At 34.7% G+C, this 25,706-nt stretch overlaps 1 protein-coding gene across 2 annotated transcripts in view; it reads right to left on the bottom strand.

The window, feature by feature from the left end:
- The window catches only part of si (sucrase-isomaltase), a 122,340-nt gene that overhangs the window by 24,302 nt on the left and 72,332 nt on the right, over positions 1–25,706 (bottom strand). For both annotated transcript variants that reach the window (XR_012394176.1, XM_073930185.1), the window contains exons 26-38: positions 24,909–25,103; positions 24,586–24,737; positions 21,825–21,993; positions 19,867–19,963; positions 14,867–14,979; positions 12,001–12,126; positions 8,238–8,369; positions 7,973–8,092; positions 6,346–6,408; positions 5,485–5,601; positions 3,480–3,570; positions 1,731–1,869; positions 1,508–1,641 (exon numbers count right to left, since the gene is read on the bottom strand). Coding sequence is in view for 1 of the 2 variants with exons in the window: in XM_073930185.1 (XP_073786286.1) it covers positions 1,508–1,641; positions 1,731–1,869; positions 3,480–3,570; positions 5,485–5,601; positions 6,346–6,408; positions 7,973–8,092; positions 8,238–8,369; positions 12,001–12,126; positions 14,867–14,979; positions 19,867–19,963; positions 21,825–21,993; positions 24,586–24,737; positions 24,909–25,103 (1,648 nt within the window). In the remaining variant the exon portion in view is untranslated. The remainder of the gene's footprint in view (positions 1–1,507; positions 1,642–1,730; positions 1,870–3,479; positions 3,571–5,484; positions 5,602–6,345; positions 6,409–7,972; positions 8,093–8,237; positions 8,370–12,000; positions 12,127–14,866; positions 14,980–19,866; positions 19,964–21,824; positions 21,994–24,585; positions 24,738–24,908; positions 25,104–25,706) is intronic.

Raw genomic sequence — 25,706 nt, 5'->3', positions numbered from 1 at the left:
TTTCCAAATTATATTGGCGAGGAATTTTTCTAAACACCATTTTAAGGACATAATTATTAGCCCGTTGAAGTTATTTTTTTTCTTGATAATCTACAGAACAAACAATATTATACAATAGCTTGCCTAATTACCCTAACCTGCCTATTTAACCTAATTAACGTAATTAAGCCTTTAAAAGTCACTTTAAGCTGTATAGAAGTGTCTTGAAAAATATCTAGTCAAATATTATTTAATGTTATCTAGAGCTGCACAATTAATCGTGAAAAAAATCGCGATCTCGATTCGACCCCTACACGATCTTAATCAATTTCTACGATTCTGTCAATCCTATTTTCAAGTTAAGGAGAGAAGAAAAGGCGGCTGCACCAGTCTTTCCATTGTTTCACACACGTTGCTCAGAGACATGGACACCTCTAAATGATGTTAAAAGAGTCGCATACTGTATTTATAAGGTTTAATTCACCAAAAAATTTAATTTTTGTTTTCATATAATGCTATATTCGTGGCCGGTAATTAAATTAAAGGCGCGTGCGCGTCTCCTTTAGTGAACAGAACCTGCATATGCTGTGAGTAACAGGTAATAAAGTTGTAAATAATCTTCAGTTTGTGGCACAGAGTGATCGTTTGAGAGCCGCGTGCGTAGTATGAACAGCGCTTAGCAGTGAAAATGAAACCGAAAGCGTGTACACAATTTAATTAATAATATCGCATTTTAGAGTTATGATTGCGACAAGCACATGTTTTTTCTTTCATAGCGATAAGAGTTGTGCATGAGAATAAATGTTTACAGTGTCAGTATAACTACTCCAGCCTAGATAATGTTGATTTTACTAGTGAATTAAATGGTCTAATAATGTTTATAATGACAGACTGCAAGCATAAACCTATATCTCAAACATAATTCAACAGCAGAATTAATATAAGTAAAATTAAATTATTTATTTAAACCATCATATTAATATTGTTGTTTTACCATATGTTTAAGAAAAAACAATGATAATTGTCACTCATATTAAGCTTTATTTTACATCTACAGAATCCTGATCTTTATTTTCAGCAAAACTATTGCGATTCTCTTTTTAGCCAGATTCGTGCAGCTCTTCTGTCATCATAGCAAAGATAAAACAAATTAGTTAATAGAAATGAGTTATTCAAACTATTATATTTAGAAATGTGTTGAAAAAAAATATGCTCTCTGTTAAACAGAAATAGGGGAAAAAATAAACAGGGGGTCTAATAATTCAGGGGGGCTAATAATTATGACTTCAACTGTAGCTATTCTAATTATCTGCTTAAATTATATTCAAATCGCAATATATATTTCAGTAAAACAAATATTGCAAAGTGAGATTTTTCCAATATCGTGCAGCCCTAGTTGTGATTAATTTAATTTAATAGAGCTTTGATCTCTAGTATTGAAACTATGGTTCTTATTATTGTAAATTTTAACCTAAAATCTGAGCCTTTGTGGCGCTTATTTTTTTCCATATAATAAATAACCACAAACCTATGATGGACTTGAGGAGCTGGTCCCAGGCAGAGTAGTTGTCTCCCAGCCAATGTCCAGCCCAGCGTCCACTCGTTGGGTATGTTGAGCGGGTAATTATAACTCCTCTCTTTCCGGTGGTACTATGCAAAGCACTGTGACGAACACGTAAACAAACACAGCAATTACAACCCATTCCAGAACAATCTGGATATAAATGCATAGTAAATGTGGAGGAACTTACTCGTAGGTGGGTTTGGTGTGAGATAAGCCGTACAAGTTGTGAACGTCATAATGTCTGACGCGCGTGCCATCAGCAAGGATCTGCTCGCTGTTCATGCATAAAGTCTTATGGTTCAGACCTTTTTCCTTGGACTCCAGTGCTGAAAATGACAATATATTCAATATTATTACATGGCTGTTTGGTATTCTCGATTCTGATTGGTCAGTTGTGACATCTCAAGGTATGTTATTCTGAGATAACAACCGCTAAATAACACAAGTTCATCCAGGAACTTCAAATCACCTTGACCCTGCAGTTTTTAACTGTTTTTGACTGAATAATGTGCAGGTTAGTGTATACTCCATCAGCTGTTTTCATCTCTATTAGCTGTACTTTTTGACCGCTTGGCGCCATCTTGTGTCTGCATATTGCGCAGGTTAGTGTATACTACAACAGCTGTTTTTGTCTCTGTCAGCTTTGTGTTTTTGGCTGTTTGGTGCCATCTTGTGACTGAATAATGCACAGGTTAGTGTTTACTCGATCAGCTGTTTTTGTTTCTGTCAACTTTACGCTTTGACTGTTTGACGCAATCTAGTGTCCAAATAATGGGCAGGTTAGTGTATACTCCATCAGCTGTTTTCATCTCTGTCAGCTTTACATTTTTTTACTGTTTTGCGCCATTTTTTGACTGAATAATTTTCAGGTTAATGAAAATCAAAATCTCTATCAGCTGTTTTTATATCTGTCAAATTTACTTTTTGACTGTTTGGTGCCATTTTGTGTCTGAATAATGCACAGGTTAGTTTATACTCCATCAGCTGTTTTTGTTTCTGTCAACTTTACTTTTTGACTGTTTGGCGCCATCTTGTGTCTGCATATTACGCAGGTTAGTATATACTCCATCAGCTGTTTTCGTCTTTGTCAGCTTTGTGTTTTTGACTGTTAGGCACCATCTTGTGTCTGAATAATGCACAGGTTAGCGTATACTCTATCAGCTGTTTTCGTCTTTGTCAGCTTTACGTTTTGACTGTTTGGCGCCATCTTGTGACTGAATAATTCTCAGGTTAGTATATACTCCATCAACTGTTTTCGTCTTTGTCAGCTTTGTGTTTTTGACTGTTAGGCGCCATCTTGTGACTGAATAATTCTCAGGTTAGTATATACTCCATCAGCTGTTTTCGTCTTTGTCAGCTTTGTGTTTTTGACTGTTAGGCGCCATCTTGTGACTGAATAATTCTCAGGTTAGTGTATACTCCATCAGCTGTTTTCGTCTCTGTCAGCTTTGTGGTTTTGAGTGTTAGAAGCCATCATGTGCCTGAATAACGCACAGGTTAGTGTTAACTCCATCAGCTGTTTTTGTCTCTTGTCAGCTTTACGTTTTGACTGTTTGGCACCATCTTGTGAATAAACAGTGCACATGTTAGGGTATACTCCTTTAGCTGTTTTTGTTTCTGTCAGCATTGGATTTAATTAAAGAATGAATCAACCATTACAGCTCAAAAAAAAATGTTTTGAGTCTAATTTTTAGTTTTTGTGGCAAGCAGCCATGTAATAAGAGGTAAAGTACATTTAGGGTGTTTGTTTTTAATGGATTTTTGAAATAATATTTAATACTGGCAGAAGCTTATCTGGGAATAGATCGCAAGTTTAGCTGGATTCATTTGGATAAAAAAAGAGCTGAATACATGTGTGAACACGGACCATCTGTTTTTGTCAATTCTCTGTAGCCACATACAGCATACATATCATGACACAGCAATTAAAACTCACGTGGCATGTATGGAGGATTTTCCAGAAGGGGATCCCCTAGACATTTTCCTCCAACAGTGCCGTGCACGAAACTGGCTGGCTCATTCATGTCCTGCAGAAAGCAGATCACAATAAGCTGAGCATCCAATCAATGTAAGGGATAGAGTAATAATATGCATACGTATGCAGACAGGGACTGGGGTATTGGGTTTAATGGGTTGGTTTGTTGGGATTTCAATAACATATTTGTAAATATATAATTTCACATTAATTATTATTTTTAAAGGAAGTGAATTGATATGTGAATAGACATTTTTAATAGCAACACTTGGGCATTTATTTCATTATACAGGCACAATGAATGTTGGAAATGGATCAAACTGCTATAACAAATTGATTATTATTATTACTAATATTAATATTATAATTTTAATCAAAATATTAAAAAAATATTTCCAAGGGAATCTTAACCATAATACTACCATACTAAGAAGTATTAAACACAAGAAGTAATAATACAAATTGTAAAAATAATAATAATAATAATAATAATAGTAATAATAATAATAATAATAATAATAATAATAGTTATTATTATTGTTATTAATCAAATTATAAAAAATAGCAAGTAAATATTAACCATAATACAATAATATAATACTATATAATATAAACACAAACTGCAATAATAATAACAACAATAATAATAATAATAATAATAATAATAATAATAACAATAATAATAATAATAATAATAATGCTTATTTCATGTTTATAATAATAATAATAATAATAATAATAATAATAATAATAATAATGAAGTACTTAAAACATACAAAATGTTATAACAATAACAAAAACAACAACAATAACAACAACAACAAATGATATAATAATAATCACTTATTTATTTATTTATTTATTTATTTATTTATTTATTTATTTATTTAATATTTTTATCAAATTATAAAAAAATAGAAAGAAAATATTAAACACAATACTACTGTAAAGTTTTTAATTATTATTATTATTATATTATTATTATTATTATTAATATTACCATCAAATAATTACAAAATATTATTAATATAAATTAAAAATATTTAGATTATTAACATAATTAATATTAGCATTTTTAATTTGATGTTACAATATGTTACAATAAATGACAAAATATCTTACACAATTTGAACACTGAAATCAAATTATTAAAAAATAGCAAGTAAATATTAACCATATTACTACTGTTAAGTATTCAATAAATACGAACTGCTATAATAATAATAATAATAATAATAATAATAATATTGTTTATAGTAATACTACTTCTACTACTACTACTACTACTACTACTACTACTACTACTAATAATAATAATGTTTAACGCAATACTACTTCTACTACTACTACTACTACTACTACTACTACTACTACTAATAATAATAATAATAATAATAATGCTTATTGTAATACTACTACTACTACTACTACTACTACTACTACTACTAATAATAATAATAATGATAATAATAGTAATTGTATTATTATTATTATATTATTATTATTATTGTTATTATTATTATTATTATTATTATTATTATTATTATTATCAAATTATAAAAAATAGCAATTAAATATTACCCATAATACTACTGAAGTTTTTTTTTATAAATACAAACTGTAATATTAACAACAACAACAACAACAACAACAACAACAACAACAACAATAATAATAATCATCATCATAATCATAATCATCATCATAATAATAACCATTTATTATATTAATAATAATAATAATTATTATTATTAAATAATGACAGGATATTATTATTATAATATATTATAAATATTACAATTATTAACATGATTATTATAAGCATTATTTTGACATACAACAACACTAAAATAACAAAACATCTTACTCAATATGTTACGATAAATGATAAAATTTCTTACATAATTTGAATACTGAAATGTTTCACTGCTCATTCCTCATATAAAATAATAAACAAAGTACTTACAATCCAAAGCCCGTCAAACTTCATGACGTTGTCGTAATAGTCTTTAATCTGATCCGCCCACCACTCAGCTGTACCGTTCTTGAAGAAATCTGGGAACGCCACGAAAGACCTGAAGAGCTGCAAAGTTAACATTTACAATAAATACAGCTCTGCTTCAACAACCAGTATTAATTCAGTATGTGCTGATTAGATACAACAATAGTTTCACTACACTGTGTTAATACTGCAATCTAAACTAAGTTAGCAATGTGCGGCTATGTTTACATACTACTTTCTGATTTGCTGACAGTGGGTGATACAGCACAGTACTACTATATTTTCATTGGTTGATGGTGCATCTTCATTGTGATTGGCTGATAATCTCTATGATGACACACTCATCACTCTTGTTGAGTTTCAGTATGAATAGACTTAAATATGTAATAACAACACTGCGAAAAATGCTTCTTGTCTTCTTTCTAGTCCTAATATCTAAAAAAAAAAAGTAAATCAAGAAGAATTTTCTAGACAAGCAACAAACATTGTCTTGTTTTAAGTAGTAATATGGGAAATTGTTTTCTTAAAACAAGCAAAATAATCTTCTTTTTTTTTTTGTTTAGATTATTTTTCTTATCCCAATGGCAGATTATTTAGCTTGTTTTAAGAAAAAAATCACTTCATTTTAGCATATTATTTCCTAAAACAAGACAATGTTTGCTGCTTGCCAAGCTTCTTGATTTAAGAGTTTTTAGATATTTTGACAAGAAACAATAATAAAAAAGTAAGAAGATATTTTTTGTAGTGAAGAGAAAAGATGCCTGGTTCTCATGTTATAGAGAGGTAGAGATAATAAATACAGATTTTAAAAAGAGAGACAGATACCTCTACTTGAGTATCCCAGTCCAAAGAATTGTCCACGGTGATATTGGGATAGTCAGGCCAAACCTAAAACATGCAGAAACAACAACTCAAATCTGTGTTCAGAATAGGCTGTAATGAAATCATTTTTACTTTGATCTTGGTCATTCTGTATGTGTTAAACACTAGAAATTTTGTTTTGGGAACACTTTCTGTCTTTTCTGCCTATTATTTAGATACTAGATGTTTATTAGTAGTCATAATGTGTGATCTTAGGGTGTTTTCACATTAGGCACAGTTGCCTTGAACTGTGCCAAAGCGTGCTTGTCCCCCCTCCCCTCTCACCCTCGGCCTGCACTCACACTGCTTTTACATTCCAAGCCTGAGCTTGTGTGACGCCGCTTCTCTTTGCGCTCGCCGGATTAAAGCTCACCTCCATGTGGAGGGCTTTTCCGCCGCAACCAGTTTGTCCGGTTAGCTCGTCGTGTTCGTCGGTGGAGCGTAGAGCCGGAGGGGAGCTTACCGCGACGTTGGCAATGACCGGGTTCAAGTCCAGGGCACAGGTGTTCCAGAAATCAGGTAAGACGAAAACAGAATCCAAAAAATAAACTGAACGACACTTTGTTCATAACAGGGCGAGAACGTGGTCAAATCCGAAAGCGCGGTCAAATTCAGACGAGGGCTTTTCTTTTTCTGGACGGCTTTTGTAAATCGTCGCTTGGGTTTAGGGAAGCGAGTGGGCAGGCCGGCGGGTCAATCGGTAAAACCGATTGGGTTTAGGGAAAGTGGAGGAGGGTGGGTCGGCCGAATGGCCCGTCGTCCAGTCAATCATTCGGTCATTCGGTCAGTCTGACAGACGGTTGCTTGACAGCGGCCTCCAAGGACTTTACGCGAGAACAGCGCGGGTGCAAACGGCGCTCGTGATAGGCGTTCGAGATGCGAAAAAGCACGCACAGCGCCCTCACGCGGATTCGCGAAAACAAAAACTGCACAAATACGTACCTCCCGGGACATATTTCGCAGTCTACAGAATAGTCTACGGGGCTACATTTCCAGAATGTGCCTGGGTTGTTTAAAAGCCACTGGCTAGAAGATTATTTTGTGAATATATTTTATTTTATTTCCTCTCATTAGTATTACTTTCAAATCCTCTAAATCACTATTGTAATCTAAAATAGATTTTAAATTTTCCTGACAATTCAGAATTCTTTAATCTGCACTTAATAATTAATAATAATTAACAATTAATAATCACATTTAAAGTCCATTTTGTTTTTCAACTGAATCTGCTCACTAATGTTGACTGATTCATTTGTTGTTTATCTAGTTTGGATTTAGGATTCAATAGCAATTGTTTTACACACAGAAAATGCTGCAGAATGTACCCTCAAGCACATATTTGTCAGTTTTTAAAAGTGTAGCCCTGGGCACATTTTCCCAATGAGCCTGTGTTGCTTTATTCCCATTTTTCAGGCTTTTCCAAGTAAAAGATGATACATTATACTTCCTTAAGTTACAACTGAGGCAATCCAATATTTTAAAAGCCGCAAAGTTCAAAAGGTTGACCCGCAGAGCACAAAATGAATACCATCAACAAAACTATTGACTGAGAATCAATAAATGTTCCTCTTCCTCTTTGTGTTTGTCGTACCTTTCCCCACACAATGTCATTGCTGAGCGCAGGAGGCCATTTGATGAAAACGTCTTTTTCAATCCCGCTGTCAAATGCAGCGTAGGACCCTGTCGTCTCATTGGCTGCTATAGCCGGGTCCTAAAGCACAAAAACACATAAAACATGTCTCTCTATAAACTCTTTTAGTCTCTCTTTAACAGTAAAACAGTAAAACTTTAACAGTAAAACACATAGTGTTATATGCACAACTGTTTTTTCTCCAGTGATAAAGAATTGTTCTTACCAGAATGAAAATGAAACGCATGCCCTCTCCCCTCATGCGGTCCACCAGAGCAGGCAGTCCCAGGAAATTAGTTTTGTCCAGAGTGAAGTCCATCTGCCTCTCCATATAGTCAATATCTGCATACTGAACGTCCTTTAAAGAAATTAAAGAACAAATATCAGTATAGTTTTTCTCAGCACTGGGTTGCGACTGAAGAGGCATTTGCTATGTAAAACAATGAAAAAATGAATCAATGAATGAATCAATCAATCAATATCAGTATAACTCATTGTAGTTGGTTGTTCATTTCGCTGTTGCAACCCCTGAAAATCAGGGACCTAGTCGAAGGAAAATGAATGATTGAATGAATAAATGATTGAATAATAGTATAACTTATAGTAGTTGGTGGTTCATTCTGCTGTGGTGACCACTAATAATCAGGGACTAAATCAAAGGAAAATGAATGAATGAATGAATGAATATCAGTATAACTCATAGGAGCTGGAAGTTTATTTTGCTGTGGCGACCCCTGGTAATCAGGTACTAAGTTGAAGGTAAATGAATGAATAAATATCAGTATAACTCATTGTTGTTGGTGGTTCATTCCACTGTGGCGATCCCTGATAATCAGGGACTAAGTCGAAGGAAAATGAATGAATGAATGAATGAATGAATGAATATCACTATGACTATGACAATGACAAACACTATGACAAACTGCTGTAGCAACCCCTGATAATCAGCGACTAAGTCGAAGGAAAATGAATGAATGAATAAATAAATGAATATCAGTATAACTTATTGTAGTTGTGGGTTCATTCCCCTGTGGCGACCCCAGAAAATCAGGGACTAAGTTGAAGGTAAATGAATGAATGAATGAATGAATGAATGAATGAATGAATGAATATTAGTATAACTCATAGAAGTTGGTGGTTCTTTATGCTGTGGCGACCCCTGATAATCAGGGACTAAGTCAAAGGAAAATGATTGAATGAATGAATGAATGAATGAATGAATGAATATCAGTTTAACTCATAGTAGTTAGAGGTTCATTTTGCTGTGGCGACCCCTGATAATCAGGGACTAAGCCAAATGAAAATAAATGAATGAATGATTATCACTGTAACTCAGTGTTCAAAATGAACAATATTTTGCCATCATTTTACATGCAAGCAGCACCACTGTAGATTTTTGTGAGTGGTTGCTACACTTCACATTTTTTCTCATATTGTTTATTTATTTATTTGCACAATAATACAAAAGATTGGAATAAAACAGAAAAATAAGCCATAACGTGAAGGAAGAGGAAAAAGCCCCAAAAGGGTTATTTACAGTGTCTCCTTGTCCCTTACAAAGATATAAACATTGTTAAATCAAGAGGAATTTATTTATTTATTTTAGCATAAATGAATGAATGAATAAATAAATAAATAAGGGTCAGAAAAAGTTATAAAACGAAATAAATGTTACATTTTTTGACAAACAAACTAATACAAAAAACAAAACAAAAACTAAACACAAATACAAAAAAGTTATTTTGCTTCTCAACACTCTGCAACTGAGCAAATATATATATATATATATATATATATATATATATATATATATATATATATATATATATATATATATATATATATATATATTTATTTATTTATTTATTTATTTTTTTATTTTTTTTAATGCCATTTGATTGTAAGAAAGAACAATTATGAGGCCATTTTTTTTTTATTGGCTGATTCACAATTGTTAGTTTTCTGAACAGTTTGTGGGATTTGAGGATTTTCTCCATTCAAGTAAATACAGTAGGACCATATTAAGGATTATTTGTGGTTTAAGGATGTCTAATAGACATTAAAACATAGACGTCTTGGCAAAAGCAAGGCTAATTTGGGATGTCAGTGAAAATCAATGTCTAACAGAAGCCCAGAAATAGACAATAAACAGGAATTAATGACTACACTGTTAACAATTTTTGTAAATTATGCAGTATTTAACTGTAATATTAGCTGTATTTTACTGTAGGACAGTTATGCTGTACGTTACTGTATTTTAATATACAGTATAGTACAGTACATTTATAGTGTTAAGTTGAATTGTAAATATTACTGTTTATTTTACATTAATGATATACATACCATTCTGTGAATATATATAGAGTAAGATAAATGGTAATGTACATATAAATACAGTATTTTAGCTGTAATTTATTTTCCAATAAGTCAGTGGCGTAGCGGACGGGCCCGCAGGGCACGCACCGCGGGGGGGGCCCCGCGTGATTAGGGGGCCCCACGTCGTCGCGATTTTTAATAATTGAAAATCCAGGAACCGCAATAATCAAACTCTTGGGAACAACTGTGGTCGAAACCAAAGTTTACAGGTCGGTGTTCTCTGAACTCCGCTCAAGCGGTGGACTACTTCATTCTGATTGCTTGCCGCCGAAACGCGTCATAGCCAATGAAGACGCGCCGCTGTTTCTTGCCGCCGGTTCTCGTTAAAAAATGAATGACTTCTGGCTACCTTGACGCTCTCGCCACTTTCGGTTTGTGATCGCTTCTCAGTTTGTGAAGGATTCCCCGCGTTGTCACGCCACCCCGCCTCCTTAATTTGTGACATAGATATATACACTAGATATCGCATAGGGACCCTGAGCATGCGTCTATAGCGCCGCCACAATGGTACAGTGCTCCCAGGACAAATGTCATTCAACCGCACTAGTCAAGACAGTGTTATTACGTGAAGATGCTGGACTTTAGAGCTGTCTACGGGTGTAGAAACAAGCAAACAAAGAAAACAAAGCACAAAGGCAGAACATTTCATAGGATTAAGTTTTTTACGTTTTTGTATGTTTTGAAATTTGTGCTAAACAGGTCACGTTATTGATAATAATAGCTATAGTCACTTACTGCATTCACCATAAGGCAAAGTAGCACCAACTCGCACTAAACACTCGGTTTATGCTAGTTTTGTTGAATAAATCAGCAAACAATGCAAAAGAAATATGACAAAGAGATGCTGCGCTGCCAGAAACTTGTTTTATTGTTGGCTAGCGAAAGAGTCGTTCATAACGGAGATTCATTCACAAACGAATCGCTCCCTCCGTCAGTATGAGAAGTAAAAGCAGGAGAGGAGCTGTGTTTCAGGACATGATCAGATCAAATTTAACAGGGAGAGTGAATAGTACATTTCCATACACACAAACACAAGCTTTTTGTCAGGAATGCCCGTGCGATAAGTGATCCATCAATGTAGAAAAGTGATATCAAATAAAAATTTTCATAATTAAATACAAAATGCATACTAACATCCAGGAAAACTCCCGATCACAGATATGTGTATATGTGTATATCTATGTGTATATGTGTATATCTCCCACCCCACCCCCCACCCCCCGCCTTCAACTGGGGGCCCTGTCGGTGATCCCTGCAGGGGGGGCTCCGCATTTTGCGCTACGCCACTGCAATAAGTTACTGGCGAACTGCTCTGTAGACTCTACAGGAAATGATTAACAGTGTGCACATATAAAATCTACATAAAATGTCTATTAGACATCTATTAAACACAGAAAAAAATGTTACATGAAGTTAAAGTGAACACTTTCATTGAAAGTTAGTTTGGTGATGGCTGTCGTAGAACTGCTAACAACGCACTTTGATGGCATTTTTTTGAAAACATGACAATTTTAAGTAGTTATAGGATAAAAGCAGTCTGAAATGAAAGTTCACTCTGAGTTAAATCACTGTTTTGCATTTAGAGGAAGACTAAATTTGATGAGACGACTCACATAGGGGATCTCAGCAGCTCTCATGTCTCTGTAAAGATCTGCGATCTCCGAATCGTTGGCGTAGCCATAGCGACAAAGCTGGAATCCAAGCGACCAATAGGCTGGAAGAACCGGACGGCCAATCAACTGTCAAAACAAAATGCACAAACCGAGATGAAAATGTTTTTACATTTTATGCAAATAGATTGACGACATAAATATTCAAGTGGCTTAAGAGAATCTAATAGTCCCTTCTGTCTATGTGACAAGCGAGATTCTTTTAGATAAATATTTATGTATTTCATTTATGCATGTGAGTTTTCCAGTGTTATTTGTGTGTGTGTGTGTGTGTCTGTGTGTGTGTGTGTGTGTGTGTGTGTGTGTGTGTGTGTGTGTGTGTTTAGATTGAGTACACTGTGGGCAATGAGGCAGAGAAACTCCAGCTGCTAAACCTCATCAAACCAGGAATAACACACAAACACACTCTCACACACATACGCATGCTTATATATGGTTTATGATGACTTTCCATAGTCATAATGTATTTTATACTGTAAAATCAGCTTGTTATATGGCCTTACCTTAACCCTAGCCCTAAATCCAACCTTCAATGTAAAACTGTGGCAAATTTAGTAAATCGAAAACCCTGTTCTGTATGATTATTAAGGCATATCCTCATAAAATCACTTTAAAGGGGACATATTATGCCCCTTTTTACAAGATGTAAAATAAGTCTCTAATGCACCAAGAGTCTGTATATGAAGTTTCAGCTCAAAATCCCTCACTAATAATCTTATATAACTCTTTGAAACTGACCCTTTTAAGCTTTGATCCTAATAGTGGCGTTTTGGCGATAGTCACTTTAAATTCTAATGTGTACTTTTCAAAAGAGGGCGGAGCTACAAATGCCTATGTGTCGGCAAAGTGGCAGATTTAAAAACAAAACTAATGTCCTATGCCAGTGGTTCTTAAACTGTGGTACACGTACCACAAGTGGTACGCATGCTTCCTTCTAGTGGTTGCGGAGGAATCGCTGAATAATTCAAATAAAACAAATGAACACACTTTTAACCCTTTGACACGTACGATAACAGCGTTATGATCAGGAAATTGATTTTAATAGGCTAAAGTTTTTATTTTATTTTCATTTTTCTAATGTTTGTTATGTATTCTATCATTTGAGGTTATTTTCCTCCCCGTACTTGTAATGGTTGTTGGGGGCGTATCTCGAATTTCTTTATCCTAATGTTGACAGGTATAGTTTAATCACTTGCTTCTCTGACGCACATCGCCTATTCTAATGAGCAGTGAGCAGATCTAGTTTCTAAATTAAATATGTAAATCCAATTTATGTCTCTAAAATACAAGTTAACGTTTACATTTCAAAGATATACAAGTAAGTCATACATGCAACGTTTATTTCAAAATTTAACAAAATATGTATATAATCTACATTTATGAGGTCAAAAAAATAAATAAATTGACAGGTTTTGATGAATAGGCTACTTTATGACAATACTTTACATTTAAGTACAGCAAAGGTTTACTTGTATGTGTGAACAGGTCCTTTTTGAAAATACAGGTAAATTCGTTCTGGCTATTTTCCGGAAAGAGAAGTTGTAACATTACCGGTAATTTGCCGGAATGCTGCGCTGTGTAAATGCAGAAGGAAGATTGCCAGAATAAGCGCGTGCACGTCTAGAACGTGCTGACGTGAGACGTCTGCTTTAGCCAATCACAACAGTCAGACGCATTTACGTCCGCGCAGTTTATGAAAATAAAAGACTTTGAATATTTTTCCAGACACATTTAGCTGCTAGAAGTTAGTCAGATCATGTTTATATGTTCTTCTTAATGCCAACTGTTTAAATAATCATCGATGAGATGCTTATGATAGGCCGTTGTTTGTTTACCTTCAAACTTTGCGTGTGCCTGTGAAACAGCCTGTGAGCGCCTGCACACGCACATATTATGAACATTTTGACATGCGAAAGTGATCCTGCGAAAGTTGTTCACAATATTGATCATCCACAGAGTTTGTAATTTAGTCAAATGTTTACAAATACAAGCGCAGCCGTTTAAGGCTCATTTGTGGTTAATGATGTCAGAATTTACCGGTATTTTGGAATGGATGTGTGAATGCTCTTTTCCGGAAAAATTCCGTAACGTCCTCGCCTGTGTGAACAGCGCTTTTTTGAATATACCGGTAAAGTCGTTCCGGAAATTTTCCAGATATTAACCGGTATCACTGTGTAAAAGGGGCTATTGTTTACCTGTAAGTGTGATATTGTTCAAACTGTTTATTATGTTTAAAGTGGCTGACAGTAATAATTTTTCATAATAATACGATTTTATCTGCCACGTTTGTGAACTTTGCAGAGCTGTAGCCGCTTAGTTAGGCCTACCATGTATTTCAATACCAGTCATTATGGTGGTACTTGGTGAAAAAAGTTTGAGAACCATTGTCTTATGCTAATGAGGGAGAGATTGTCACTAATGGGCTGGGCTTTCCCCCTCTAATGACACAAACAAAGTGAAAATGTCAATCAAAGTGCTTCTGCAGACAGTTTTGATCAAGTGTGATTAAAAAATTAAATAATATAATATACCATCAGAAGCTGGTTATATTCACAGTAATTTACTTTAATTGAGTACAAGCAGGTCAGACCCATGTCATTATACAAATTTTTGTCTTTGTAAACCATATAAACCTGTATATATATATATATATATATATATATATATATATATATATATACATATATATATATATATATATATATATACACACACACGCACGCACGCACGCACGCACGCACGCACGCACGCACGCACGCACACACACACACACACACACACACACACACACACACACACACACACACACCTCAGTGTACTGCTGAACCACTTCTTCTGGTGTGGGTCCCAAGACCATGTAGAAGTCCAGGATGCCTCCGGTGGTGCGGTAGGTTAGGGCTGGAATAGGCTGGAAGGACACATCTGAGAGATTTAAGAAAAGAAAAAGAAAAACAGTCAGTGTGTTTCATCCTCATTTATTATTTATGCAATTACTCGGATAGTTTCTTAGCAAAAACAGTCAATGGATTCCTTTTTAACAAGTTTATGGCAGACCATTACCATCCTATTACTAATTGATAGTTTTCAGTCATGTGACCTTTGCGGAGACCTGGCGAGCAAAAAACCGATGTGCCATAATGGCAGCTACACTGGGATCTTCATAGAAACACAGCCCAAAATGCTCATATTTCCTTCTGTTTCAAGTTACAAATATTTGAACCACATTATCAAAACTATATATATATATATATATATATATATATATATATATATATATATATATATATATATATATATATATATACATACACACACACACACACACACACACACACACACACACACACACACACACACACACACACACACACACACACACACACACACACACACACACACACACACACACACACACACACACACACACACACACAGACACACACACACACACACACACACAGTTGAAGTCAGAATTACCCCCTTTGGTAAATATAATATAATAAAATATAATATAATATATAATTTTATTTATTTATTTATTTAACATTATATATTTTTCTACTTTTATTTTTATTTAAATAACACAAAACATTTGTATGTCAAAGTCTTAACGGGTTCTTTTTTATTATTATGTTACCTTATTTTAGTTATTTAATTAATTAATTTATTTATGTTTGCATGTATATTTATATTTGTACTGTTGGGATGGGGTGGCTGTTCTTTGATTGTTTTTTGGTTACTAATACAATATGTATGTATCACATTTTTTTTAAACAATATTTTAATAAAATATATTTTAAGTATTTGGTAACACTTTACAATAAGGGTGCACTTTACAATAAGGATCATAATTCTATTAATAAATGCTTTGTTAATGATAAATCATGTTAGTAAAGTGTTAGCAAACATGAATAACAGTTAAAGCTGAGGTTCTCATATAATACACTCCAAAAGAGTCCTCCTTTGTCCCTGACATTGATCAGGAACTATGCACTTATTAAAAGCTTTACCAATTATGCTAACATGTTGTTCATGTTAACAAACGCGTTAACTAACATTGTAAGTTTTCATGAACAAGGATTCAGTATTGCTTTATAAATGTGTTGTTCATTATAAGATCAAGTGATCTAATCCATTAACAAATGCGTTAGTGTATGAGTTAGTAAACATGAACTAATTAAGCTGTTCTTGTAAAGAGAGGCATTAGATAATGTGCAAATAAACATTAACAAAGATTAAGTAATGCTGAACAAAGTCCTTAATTACTGTTAGATCATGTTTACTAATGCATTAGCTAACACATGAATAAATGTTTAGCTAACGTTAACAAAGGTTAGGTGATGCTTAATAAATGCGTTATTCATTGTTAGTTCATTTTAACTAATGCATTAACTAATGTTAACTAATGCACCCTCATTGTAAAGTGTTACCAAGTATTTTAAGAAAATGAACACAAAACACACTACTAACTAGACTGTGATTATTTAAAAATTTCTGATAACACATTACTGTTCATATCTTATTATCATAATATGGTAATGGAAACTGGAGAGAGGACTTCCAAATGTGTAGTCTTCCCTTGGCAAAATACAATTAATCACTGATTTTATGAAAACATACATTTTATTGAACATAATTTAATATTTCATATAATTTTCTGAAAACATTATCTTTATAAACAAATTTTAATTTAGTCCTGAAAAATATTAAAGATATTAAAATACAAGGTAAATCCGTCAACACTTTATGACTTGAACTGTGGACGTTAAAGTTTATATAACAACATTTTATTTATTTTTGAAAGTCTTTTATACATCTTCAGTGCCAAGTGTGATTTTCCTTCACTTTAATATGAACTAAATACTGCTGATATTAAAAAAGAAAAAGCACAAAGAATAAACTCCTCAATTTAATATTTTTGCAATTTATCTTTATCCAAAATCCGCAATTTGATTTATCTTTATCTAAAAATGGTACGTTTATAATTTATCTTATTTATTTTTGAAAGCCTTTTCCCCTATCTACAGTGCCAAATGTGATTTTCCTGCACTTTAATATAAACTAAATACTGCTGCTATTAAAAATTGAAAAGAATAGGCTCTTCAATCTGTGTATATTCCTAATGTTCTCTTACAAAGATTAAAAAAAAATGTCAACACAATCCCGAAAACCATTTTCCGAGGTCTTTAACACCTCCTTTACTGTCCATTTCTGCCTCATTACGTATGCGGCGAGGTGTTAAACACATCTGCATTCAAATAGAAGGGGCATTTCTTTCAACTTCTCTGAGTAAAGTGAACCACATCAAAGCTATTCTCCTGCTGCGGTTTTCAAGATCCTCATTTACTCCAGTGCCTGCGCGAGTGTGTTTATGTAAGAATTAAAACGTGTATGTATGTGTGTGTGTGTGTGAGACGGCGGTTGAATGCAGAGCACTTTCTAAAAGCACAACTCTGGTAAAAGCCCTACTGCAGCAACACCATTATGTTTAAGCAGCTCGAGAAATAAAAACTCCTGCAATAAGCATAACTGTTCCTCACAGAATAGCTCAATGACAGCCTCTCGCCTCTGATAAATAGCAGCCGCTCTAATCGCGACTTTAAGACCTGCTGACAAAACCTGCACCAGTTTTGGAGCCGGTGAGTGACTGAGTTGTTTGTTCCGATACTAAAGATGCAGCAAGTGGGCAAGTTTTAGACTCATTATTAAACAATAAAGCATACTGTAATGGCCTTTACATAAACAATAATGTGAAGGGTGCGTACAGTTATTTTGTACAACTTAATTGCAGTAGTTCATCAGGGATACAAAGACATCTACAGTAAAAAAAAACTTAAAGATACGAGCCCTCTGCCTAGCCATATCAAGCCCGTAGTCAGCCTGTTGAAAGGCGTTTTTTGCTTTTCCAAAAAGTGGACCTTTTTGCAGTTATTCACCTCTTATTTGCTTATGAGATTTAAATACTTCCTTTTAGAAATATATGCACTATTTTTAGCTGGATTAGCTTGTTGGGTGGTCATCATAACATAATCATCAGACTTTTTGATGTGCCAAACTATTTCCAAAATATTTAGAATAAAGAAATATCAATAAATCCTCATTCTTAAAACACACATGTATTACATCATATACAGCATCATCAGAAAACACAGGAATCAGTTAAAGTTTTAATTAAAAAGCTGTAGCCCATTTATTAGGTAAATAACAAACTGACCAGCACATTTAACTTTCCTCAGTCAGAATTTAAATAATAAAATAAAAGTAAAACATAATAATAATAATAATAATAATAATAATAATAATAATAATAATAATATAATAATAAAATACATTTTCCAGCCTCTATAGTAAAAAAAGTAAATTAGAAAATTCATAGATAACATTAGCCAGATTAGTATACAAATCATTTTTAACATGAGTGCTTTTAGTGCTTCATGGCTTTTTATTGGTCACTTTTCAATTTTTAAGGAACAAAAATAAGGTGCAGGATTTTGAATAAAAGTTACTTGTAAAATGTTTTCTCGATTTAAAACAATATGGTATCTAAAGATGACTTCACTATACGTGAGTTTTTTTTGCACAGTTTGATGTTGAAAAATATTTGTTTGCATTTGCCAAAACTGATTAGCTGAAGTCACACCAAAGCAACAGCCAATAAAGGATTCCGCTTGGTCTTAAAGACTTTTTCAATTAGTTATTTTCACTATTTATGAAGGCATAGCAGTCAAATATATATATATATATATATATATATATATATATATATATATATATATATATATATATATATATATATATATATATATATATATATATATATATATAGTTAAAGTCTTTTTTAAAATATTTCCCAAATTATGTTTAAGGGAGCAAGGAAAAATTTTAACAGTATGTCTGAAAATATTTTATCTTCTGGGGAAAGTCTTATTTGCTTTATTTCAGCTAGAATGAAAGCAGATTTAAAATTTTTAAACCCCATTGTAAGATCAAAATTATTAGCCCCTTTAAGCTAAAAGTAATAAAAGAAAAACATTTCTCCAAAAAAGAAATGTAAAAGGAAGTACTGTAAAAATGCCTTATAGAGCTCATTCACACTGAATGTGTCTTTGCTTTTATACTGTAAAAAAATCTTGCTTCCTTTTTTTGTGACTTTTTCAGTAACTTAGTAACTTTTTTTTAATTTTTAGTCATCTCAACTTAAGTCAAACTGAAAAAAAATATCACGTTAAACTTTGCACAACTAAAAACAAATAGTTGAGACCTGATACACTTATTAAATTAAGTTAAAGTGACATAAACGCACTGGTTGTCAATACTTTTTGTCATAATTTTTTAGTGTAAAAAAATAATTACTTAAAGGCAGCATTCCAGAATGAAACAAACAAACTAAAAATGTAGCATAAAGAATGAGTGTATCCAGACACAACCACTGAGTGCTTATAAACAGAAACTTGCAACAAAATCCCACCTCCAAGTTGATCTGATTTTTTTTAATTGTTAAACAATAGAAAATTAGCACATTAGATAGGAAAATTTCTGTGTCAACGGCTTCTTAAACTGCAGTCTAATGACTAACTGAGACATGAATGCTTAGTGTGTGTGTGTGAATGAGTGTGTGAGAGTGTAAGAAAGACCTTTTGGATACTTATCTTGATATGTTTGCGAAAACAAAACAAAAAATAGCTCAGTTCTCAAAACACAGTAAACATATTAAGTGTATTTATAATGGCACACACTATAGTCTGCTGTTTTACTCTATAGAACTCCATATAAAAGCCAGAGATTTGTTATGTGTGTGTTTATACTCACCCATGGCATTGCTGTTGAGCAGGAGGATGCCATGAGCCTTTTTACTTTTCTCCATGCCCATGTAGAAAGGATGGATTCCGTAACTGTTCAGCTTGTACTACAGATGTAGAGACAGAGATTAGAGTTTGAGTTTGCGATGTGATTTCAGTTCAGTGTTAAACAGACAATTAAGTGTTAATGAGAGATTTTTATGTGGCTTAAAGGAATGAACCTTGCAAATCCCATCTCTCTGTTTTAATTAGGCTAATTACATCTCCCTCTCTCTTTCTTCCTCAGTGTAACTCTCACTCTTTTGCTTCTCTCTTTCTTTGGGTTTTGTGTCATGAAGTGAGTCAGGAATAAAATCATTAGCGAGTCTATTATGAACCAACGACAGCCCTAAAATGTTAGCAGGTCTGAGCTGAGAAGTGAAAGAACTGAGTAATGTCACTCTTTAAAACCGATTCATACAAGAGAAGTCCTCTGCACTTTCTACAGGATCTCTTCTGGGATCCTGCTGATCAGATGCCAAAGCCTACATTTATAATAATAATATTAATAATTTATTACATTTAAAAAGCTCTTTTCTAGACACTCAAAGTGCTTTACACATTTTTTGGGGAAAATCTGCTTTACCAGCAGTGTGCAGCATCCACCTGGATGACCCGACGGCAGCCATATTGCTGCGGCAGACCAAACACTAGCTAATTGGTGGAGAGGAGATGGAGTGATGAAGCCAATTATGGTATGGGGATGGTTAGAAGGCCATGATAGACAAGGGCCAGAGGGAAAATTTGGCCAAGATGCCGGTGTTAAACGATCTACTCTTTTTCGAAGGACATCCTGGGATTATTAACAACCACAAAGAGTCATGACCCCAGTTTAACATCTCATCCGAATTACTGTTATTTTCTTGTGTGTGTGTGTGTGTGTGTGTGTGTGTGTGTGTGTGTGTGTGTGTGTGTGTGTGGTTTTACTATTAACATATTTAGAAAGTAGACTTTTCGCCCACAAAGACAGCATTTATTTGATCAAAAATAAATCATGTAGAAACATTACTAAAATAAAAGCATTATTTCAAATTATAATTTTTATATTAGAATATATTTGAGCTATGTTTTGTCAGTTATAACCAAAACAGCTTTTCATTTTTGTGTAAAACATAATACATTTTTCTTGATGCTTTGATGAACAAAAGGTTCAGATGAATAAATCGGGCCAGGCCGGGCCAATCGCCCGGGAGGTTGAGCAGTGAGGCTGAAATCATGTTGCGTTTCCACTGTCGGGCTTGTAGCTCGCAGCGCGTCACGCAAACCCCACCCCCAGAACGACCCCCTAATCAAACGTCACACAACCCACCCACTTTAGGGAGAATCAGGCAAATAAAGCACAACATCGCATCATCACATCATTAAAATGAAGACTAGCGAAACAAACAGACGACACGTTACTGTACAGCATTACATTATATGTCTACACGCACAGGCCTGTGTGTTCTCTACTCACCAACTTGGCATTGTGGATTGAGTGGTCTCGCCACTAACGGAGGGACCCAGCAAAGTGAGAGCATCAGAAAACTGTGCCCACCTTTCCTTTCACTACGCCCCAAAGCCCCAGTTGGCCTTCTTTGGCCCAAGGTATTCGGCGGGCCAAAAAAGGCCAACCGCTGGCCCTGAGAAAGCCCCGCTTAGGCCCTGGAAGTGACAGTGGAAACGCGACTGGCCTTGGCTCGCCCTGGCTTGCTGGCTTTAGGCGCAATAGTGGAAATAGTGGACTATTGACTTCCATAGTCTTTGTTTTTCCAGAAAACAGAAAATAAAGTAACTCTTAAAGATTTGGAACCACTTAAGGGTTAGTAAATATTGAGTAAATATTTAGTTTAGGGTGAACTAACCCTTTAAACCAGAGTCAATCTATAGTCTCGGGTGTTCTTTAACACAATGTGTAAAGTATGTGTGACAGATCCCTTAAAAACTCACCCCTGGAGGCTGGTCTTTGGCAAACAGTCCATATGTGTGAAAGTTGAGGTCATGTTTATAGCTGGGATGCTCTGTCTCACCAAAACCATAGACATATTCGGTGGGGAGACGTGTGGAGATCTGGATGAACTGATCTGAGAAGATGAAGCCTGGCAGAACCGAATCAAATCTAGAGAGAATGAGAGTGAACAAAACATGTTTTCTGCCTTCTGAAACATAAGCTCCTTTCATTAAGGAGGCAAACTGTGCTTTTATAGTCCTAAAACTCTCTGAAAACCCTAAAAGTGCACCATCAGCGCAGCTATTCAGAGCTATTTCTAGACTAAACTCACCAGCGTTCTCTACAAAACTGACTCTCTCTAGCTCCAATTAATTTGTAGCTGTAATACCTTTGGGAGCTTTGGGCATGATAATCCCTTCCTAAAACAATTTAAATAACACATCCGAATGTATGCATTTCAATTAATAATAATATAATAATAAGTACTCTTTCTTTGACAAGAAAACATTTAACTTAAACATTAAAGCATAAGCTAGGAATGAATACTGATAAAAGTTCAATTCAATTTTTTTCAATTCAGCTTTATTTGTATAGCGCTTTTACAATGTAGATTGTGTCAAAGCAGCTTCACTTAAATGGTCATAGTAACTGGAACCGTGCGGTTCAGTAACTGGAACAGTGTGGTTCAGGTTTTAGTTTTTAAGTTCAGTTCAGTTCAGTTTAGCTCAGTTCAGTGTGATTTAATCATTACTGAGAGTTCAAACACTGAAGAGCCAATTCATTGATGCGTAGCTCTACCAATCCTGAACCATGCGAGGCAGTGGCGACAGCCAACAAAAGTTGACTTTGAATACAATGAAAAAGATCAAGCACAGGCATAAATATAAATGCAGAATATTAACGCATAATGTGATTAAAACGGTGAGGAAGAATGTAATATAAATTAGAGTTGTGCCGATAGACGATGCCATCATTCATCGCAGATGCCCGACAAACTTCAGGATGCTGAGTCGGCATCGCGATCCATCGCCCCGCCCCACATTTATATTGATATGTAACTTATTATTTGCATTTCATCTTAATAGCAATAACGGTCTTTTCATGAGCTGTAGTAAATGTTACATATAGGTGACGCTCGCACGGCTGACAGCATTGTGAGGATTAAATACAGCACCTATCACGCTTAAAATGTGTGGATTCAGTGGCAAACGCTGTTAACTGCAAACCCCGTCCCACAGACTTTACAGTGAATGACTTTAGTCATTTTTATAACAGACTTGAAGCCACTGAAAGTCTTTTATCCACTCTTGGAAAAGGGTAAACGGTGGATTAACATTCAGCACATGATCACTAATAAGATGTGCCATTATTAGTAACTTTAGGTGTTTTCTAAAACAAAATCTGTCAGTGTTATTTTCATTCTCTCATCTTCAGTGCTTCACATTTTCGCAGTTGCAGCTCCTGTCATCTGAAGGCAGAAGGCATTAACTAAGTGATTGACAGCTGATATTAACCAATCATTCATGTTCAGTTATAGAGCAGTGGGCCAATAAGAAAAGCACAAAGGCGGGGCAAGCATTGCAGGCTTTTTTTTTTACTTAAAGTTCACATAACAACTGTTTATCTGTTCCTTAATGCTGCGTTTGGCGTTTTTAGGTGCAAAGATGTATTCTGCATAAATGTCTGCTAAATCCGCACATGCGGTGAGGATTTTGCAGTAAAAACAGTAAAAATGTCTGCACTACAGTGAACTCTAACCGAACTCTCGTCTCCTCCACCAGCTGTGGGAAAAGCCATTGGAACGACACAGATCACTGTGCCTATTCATGCCAGAGTCCCGCGGAAAAAAAGTGATTGACAGGTGGTCATTTGTGGGTAACTTTATTTTTTTATGGTTTGGTTATGGGTAAAGCAAAGACCATGTGGGTCAGGTAGTGAAAACGGTAGGCTACAATTAATTAATTCGTTATGAATTAATTGATATTTAACAACCACCCCCACCCCCTGTCTACAACAACGATGGCATCATCTATCATGATGTTTCACATTAGACATCGTACGATGCCAAATTAGTCAACATTGCCCAACCCTAATATATATATATATTTCCATAGATCTTCATTTAAATGAAATCCAAAATCAACTGTCACCCATAAAATGTAACAGCCATTTAATTTAGACATGCCATTTTCAGTTCCATCTACCCGCCAATTGATTTAACATTACGCCCAACTTTGACGCATCATAACACCAAGTGTGAAAATTGCAGAAACATAGGATTTACAACATCTGAAGATTGTAAAAAAAATATAAATTTTATATGAAAAGCTAAGACATCTCAATAGTCTGCCATAGACTTAGGCCCTGTTTACACTAATGCGTTTTAGTTTTAAAACGCATACGTTTTTCTACAGTTACGCCATCCGTCCACACTACGCCGGAGATTTCGAGCGCCGAAAACAGAGCATTTTGGAAAGGTTGAAAAGGCCTTTTTAATTCTAAAACACTGCTGCTCCATCTCAGTGTGGATGGGGGAAACAGAGACATCTGAAAACGGAGGCGGGGCTGCAGACATTCACCTCTCTGATTGGGGCTTTTCCTCAATATTAAGAAGCCTACACACACCAACTGACACAGGTAGGTCAGGTAACCATGACAAAATGGTGGATGTAGTACGTCCGAATTCCATTCATACTTTTCACATTCATACTGTATAGAACGTACTTTTCTAACAGCCGAGTAGTACGGTGTTTTACTCACATAACTTCTGATGTGTCTTTTCTTATCACTCGGATCCCAAATGGCTCTTCGTTGATTTCCACCTTATAGGTTTGCTCACCCCATAACGGAGGTGGGTTTGGCAGGTTGAGGGGAACAGGGACCTCATAGCGGGCCTTTTCTGGATCGTAGATCTAAGACAACAGAATAAAACTATTAAAATCCAGTTCATGACCCCTTTCATACATAATAAACACATACTACACAGCATGCTTTTAGGTTTAACTCCCAAAAGAATCAGCTAAACTTTCAATGCAGTGTGAATAACCTGAATGTTGGACTCTTCGATTTAAAAAAAAACACACCTTCCACCGTAGGCAGATTTCATCATGGAATGTGATTTCCACGCGAAGCTTGTTAATGTCTGGAGACTGAGAACGCTGACTTGGGAAAGCTGTATTGATCTCTAAATCTGCAGTGATGCCATACATATTTTCAACCACGTTGCTGGCTTTGTAGCCATGGTTCTCTGAGTAATAACACATGGGAACAGCTAAAGGCTAGGAAAGAGGAAAAAGCAAACATATGCAACGATTGTTACAGCTAATGACAGAAAATGTTCATAGAAAATGGAGTAGAAAAAAAGTAAATCTAAACAGTTTACAGTTTAAAAAACCTAACTCCTAAATATATATGCAAAGCAAAGCTGAAAAATACTTTGGATCTTACGTTTTAAGTCATATACACATGCACTAGGATGATTATCATACGTGATTATTGCAGACATTTAATACCTCGTGACTAAACAAAAGTCGCTAATGTGAGTATGTACACAGATCTGCAGAACGCTGTGTATAAAAGTAAAAAAAAATACACTTGTTTTTTCTTTGAAAATCAACATTAATAACTGGCCAACCAACGCGATTGGAGCATTCATTCTTGTGCTTTGAGCTGCTGAAATTACAGTGCAACTTTTTAGAGCTCAAGGACAAAATGGTCTAGCTGAGCACACAAATGAAATGTTTTAATTCATTTCACTTATTTTTACTACTTAATTTTGCAGTAACTTTTTACAATTCCTTTACTGTGGCTGTTTCTCAATACTAAGTAGGCAGAGTTCGGACTTGCGTACATGGATATTCAGACTTGGAAGAACGAATTAC

Source organism: Danio rerio, chromosome 18, assembly GCF_049306965.1.
Source record: "Danio rerio strain Tuebingen ecotype United States chromosome 18, GRCz12tu, whole genome shotgun sequence".
Lineage (NCBI taxonomy): Eukaryota > Metazoa > Chordata > Actinopteri > Cypriniformes > Danionidae > Danio > Danio rerio.
Note: the sequence above shows the minus strand (reverse complement) of the source record. Positions and strands in the feature narration are given on the sequence as shown.